Source organism: Asterias rubens, chromosome 1 (assembly GCF_902459465.1).
Source record: "Asterias rubens chromosome 1, eAstRub1.3, whole genome shotgun sequence".
Lineage (NCBI taxonomy): Eukaryota > Metazoa > Echinodermata > Asteroidea > Forcipulatida > Asteriidae > Asterias > Asterias rubens.
Genome location: NC_047062.1, coordinates 26,868,262 through 26,873,034, shown reverse-complemented (window position 1 = coordinate 26,873,034; position 4,773 = coordinate 26,868,262). Strand labels below are relative to the sequence as shown.

Below are 4,773 nucleotides of genomic sequence, written 5' to 3'. Positions count from 1 at the left end.
CTAGTTACAACGAGCGTGACCGATGGTGGCGATACATGGAGTCCTTGGCTGTGCGCTACGGGGCAATGAACCACGATAGCAGAAACCGAACTTGAGTCGCAGTCTCAGGGAACGCCGCTTCTCTGCAAACCACATCTAAAATAAAAAGAATACATCAATAACAAATCATACATTTTGGAAGCTATGTGGGGAATATACTGAACCAATAGACGATGTTGCCATTGTTTACTACTAGACTGAGCAGTTTAGGTTCAAGCCAGGACAAATGTTTGGAGCGGAACTAACACTGTTAAAAAAACTTGCCGTGCTACCGCAAATAAGCAAAACAGCCCCTACTCCTAGAACTATATGAGGTTCGTTCCACTATCGTCTCCTGTATGACGATGGCGAAACAAACTTCATAGTCTTTGAGTAACCAGCCCCCATCTTGGCGGTCTCCTCTCCCTGGCCTATGTTTTTGTCAATTCATTCGGGGTGCCAGCCAAAAGGAAATCAAAAGCTATCAAGTCGTTTAACCCAGGGATCACGGTTCAGGTATGGGAAGTGGCAGCAGATGTCATGACTGGTACATGTATATGACTTGTTATTTAATCCTGTTTTAAACCAAAAGGACATTAATGGTGTATTTTCAACAACAAAAATATGAAGGAATGAGAATGACTCTATATGAGCTTTAGTGTGAACTCACCGATATTATTGAAATTGGGAGGTTTGTCCTTTCTGACAACTCCCGGAGTCTCTGACGTCTAGGTTGATTGGAATCTGCTTGAAATGAAGTCATGAGTAGCACCCTTTGCCATGCTGCAATGTCAACCCGGCGACGTCGCAATGCAGTGTCATACAATGGTGATGATGTGATGATGGAAGCACTCTCTGGCTCTGAAGGTACCAGCCTGTGAGTCGGTGCATCAGACGGGGAAGTTTCAGAAGGAGATGGCGAGTTGATCTGTAATTCAACCAATGGTGGGCACTTTACAGCTGTATCAACTGGCCGAGGGTTGGTAAGTGCTTCTGATTCGGATGAGCAGGAATAGCAGGAGGAAGGTCGGTCCTGTTGCGTGGGTTCAGCTGAAAAGGAGAAAATTAGAACCAAATGAAAATTGGCATACACACGCACTTTATAAAGACGCTTTTTGGGGTCGACCTTCAATTTCAGTAACAAGTTTCAAATGAATGAAGTTCTTACCATTTCCAAAACAGTTCATCAACATCTGCTCCTGTGCAAAGAGAGCGTGTGAAAAGTCATCGTTGCTGGCACAGACCGCTTCGTCCTCAGACTCGTGACGGCAGCTAGGGCTAGGCGAATGGTTCCCATCACTTCCGAGATCGTCATGCGGCATCTCGGGGAAGTAGCCACCGTAACAACCAGGCAATCCTCCATGGGGTTTCCCTCCTTGACCCAATAGTTCATCAGATGACAGGGATGATACGTCCTCTTCGTAAGCTTTGCGGTTAAACATAACTAACTCGGAGGAAAGATTGTATTCTTTGGCAATCTTGAAATCCATGATTGATCACAAGAAAATAGGGGGAAACACGTTCAAAGTGAAGATGTTGATGAAAAATGATACAACTTGTTCTCTCTGATGTAATTCTGGAGTCGACTGACGAAATTACAAAGCTGTCCAAGTGTTATCAACCGTGAACGTTATTGTTGGCTACAACGAAGGAGACCGATCATGTATTGCATTGGGTAATAAAGATAATCCCATAGGATTAGCTTTGATCAAACACAGAGGTGGCGCGGCGGCTCATTAAAACCGCAGTGGTAGACTACTTTCAAAGACCACGGAGACACAATAAATGTAACAAATTGAGTGATCTCAAAAGTTTCTTGAAGAGTTAAATTGTTATTTAATTACATAACAAAGGTACCCATTTATAGCTATACAAGTGGCCGTCCGGTTTGCCCAATTCGGTATCCGGCAGGGGCGTCAATCCGTCTTGAAAGGGGGGGGGGGGGGACACATAACATTTACGGCGTGGGGTCCGGGGCCCGCTTTAGGGCCCCGGGAATTTCGTTAGCCCGTAGATGCTCTCTGGTGCAACCATCTGATGAGAGGTGATGTTCCCCACTCTCAGGTGTTGGAATGTTATGCCTATTTTAAGCTATGGTGCACCTATTCTTGCTATCATGGTTATTGTACCCAAAAAGCAACTCAATTATTGCTTCGTTATATCCATATTGTTTCTGCAATCTAATGCTCAGACGGCGCTTCATCCCTATCATCACCAGGGGCCAATTTCATAGAGCTGCTTAAGCAAAAAAATTGCTTAAGCACGAAAATAGCTCGCTTATTTTACACATGTTACTGGCCAAAATTTCCTGCCATATACATTGCTTATGACTAGTATTTAGCTGTTGTTTATACTTAGCATAACAATTGAGTGGAGTCTTGACCGGTAATCTGATTTTACTAAGCAATTAATTTGTTGCTTAAGCAAAATGTTGTGCTTAAGCAGCTCTATGAAATTGGGCCCAGACCTAAGACACAGGTTTAATGGGGCAAATCTGTCAGAATGGAACATAACATCTGTAAAATGTGAGCAGCAGTTGAACCTTTTGGGTTGACAGCAACTTCAAATGCGGAGCTATGAACCAAGTTTTAGGGGGGAAATCTGTCGAAGAGTGTGCCCACGAGTGCGAAACCTTTACGGCATGGGTCCGGGCCCGCTCAAGGACCCGGGAAAATTTTGCATTCTAGATGCTCTGTGGTGCAATCTTAGGCCAATAAGAAGAGGCATACAAAACGGAACAGAACATCTGTAAAATGTGAGCAGCAGTAGAACCTTTTGGGTTGACAGCAGTCAGTTGAACCTTGGGTTGACAGCATCTTTAAGTGCGAATCTATGAACCAAGTTTCAGGGGGGAAATCTGTCGCAGAGTGAGCTCACGAGTGCGAAACCTTTACGGCATGGCATGGGTCCGGACCCGCTTAAGGATCAGGAAAATTTTGCATTCTTATTCTAGATGCTCTGTAGTGCAATCTTAGGCCAATAAGAAGCATACAGAATGGAACAGAACATCTGTAAAATGTGAGCAGCAGTAGAACCTTTTGGGTTGCCAGCATCTTCAAGTGCGGATCTATGTACCAAGTTTTAGGGGGAAATACTGTCAAAGAGTGAGCACGTGAGTGTAAAACCTTTACGGCATGGGTCCGGGGCCGCTCTAGTCTGGTCCCATTACCAACGATTCCTTGACGTCTCTTGTTAAAAATCTTAGGTCAGGTATCACCACAGACATTATTTTGATCGTCAATTGAAAACAAATGAACAAAAACTTACCAGATCCCGGAGCGATTTCCCAGGTTTATATATTTTGAACTTGTCGCATCGCTTTGCAAACGCTTTATTAGGCACAACGCCTTGACAATAGCTGGCATAAAAACTCCTGGATCTACGGCCGACAGGACTGACATTACGATTCCATACCGAACATCAACGATACTGTCCGAATGTTGACGACAACACGTTCGGAACATTTCTGATAACTTCGAAAAAGGAGGAATTCCTCCTTTTTGGTCACGTGATTTTGGGTGATACCGGACCCTAAATTCGACAGAGCCTAGTCGGAGATTTTTGGGTCTGGGAACCGATTTCTGCAGACTTCTTTGCCCACCATGACTTCAAAGTCAAGGCGCACGCGGCACTCCCAGATGTCAAGCACGACCCCAGATATCAAGCACGAAAAAACTCAACGCAAGCGGCTGATCCGCGAACCGCCGCGTAAGGTTATAGGGACCCGCTTGTGTTCTGCCCGATTTGTCCAATTCGGTATCCGGCACTATGTTTATTCGTCGTTTTCAATTGTATGTTTTCTTTTTTTGTGGTGCCTTGATCAGTTTTGGGAGAAGTGCGCATGATATTCATAAATACCTTGGACAGTTTCGCTATTCCTAGTGGAGAGCGCGTCACGTTGGTGTGTATAAACTTTTGTTTATCACCGGTAAAAAGTGGTGAAACATGGGCATGACACGCGAGATTGCACCTGTTCTTATAAGGCAGTTTCTTCATTGCTATTGGTCGAGAGCAACGCCGGGACAGTTGTGCCACATCACGCGATACGCGCGACGCGCACAGCATTCCCTTATATGGAGTTGTTACCCGAGGGCGGCGGAGGAGGGCCTTACCAGTGTTGTGTTGAAATAAATCGTTGAACAATATTTTAATTTTTGCATTTATTTTACTTTTTGACCAAAAAATGTTGATGTTTTTTGACCGAAGAGGTATTTATAAATGTGCTAAAAGTGTGTTGAATCCATAGAGCTATATTCAACTATAGTAGACAGTGGACACTATTGGTAGTTGTCAAAGACTAGCCTTCAGTCTGTATGTATCTCAACATATGCATAAAATAACAAACCTGTAAAAATTTGAGCTCAATCGGTCATCGAACTTGCGAGATAACAGTGAAAGAAAAAAACACACCCTTGTCACACGAAGTTGTGTGTTTATTGGTTGATTTCGAGACCTCAAGTTCTATAAATCTGAGGTCTCGAAATCAAATTGGTGGAAAATTAATTCTTTCTCATAAACTATGGCACTTCAGAGAGTGCCGGTTCTCACAATGTTTTATACCATCAACCTCTCCCCATTACTCGTCACCAATAAAGGTTTTATGCTAATAGTTATTTTTGAGTAATTACCAATAGTGTCCACTGCCGAGGTCTGTTTTTGATAATTTACCTCGACTTCGTCTCGGTAAAATTATCAAGCAGGCCTCGTTGGGATTAAACCATCCCCTTATTAAAGTCAGGGAAGCCTTCAGACTCT

The 4,773-nt window shown here is 43.7% G+C and overlaps 1 protein-coding gene across 1 annotated transcript; it reads right to left on the bottom strand.

Annotated features, from left to right (window-relative positions):
• LOC117291461 lies at positions 1–1,508 on the bottom strand. The gene is made up of 3 exons (XM_033773215.1): positions 1,187–1,508; positions 689–1,068; positions 1–135 (listed from the first exon to the last, which is right to left on the bottom strand). The coding sequence occupies exons 1-3, from the start codon at positions 1,506–1,508 to the stop codon at positions 1–3; spliced, it is 837 nt and encodes a 278-aa protein (XP_033629106.1).
• Between the last annotated feature and the right edge of the window lie 3,265 nt (positions 1,509–4,773).

Excerpts from the sequence above, each read along its gene's own strand:
- LOC117291461 (XM_033773215.1), bottom strand. The coding sequence starts at position 1,508 with ATGGATTTCAAGATTGCCAAAGAATACAATCTTTCCTCCGAGTTAGTT. Across the intron at positions 1,069-1,186 it reads GATGAACTGTTTTGGAAATG|CTGAACCCACGCAACAGGAC; the intron begins GTAAGAACTTCA and ends TCTCCTTTTCAG. Across the intron at positions 136-688 it reads TCCCAATTTCAATAATATCG|ATGTGGTTTGCAGAGAAGCG; the intron begins GTGAGTTCACAC and ends TTTTTATTTTAG.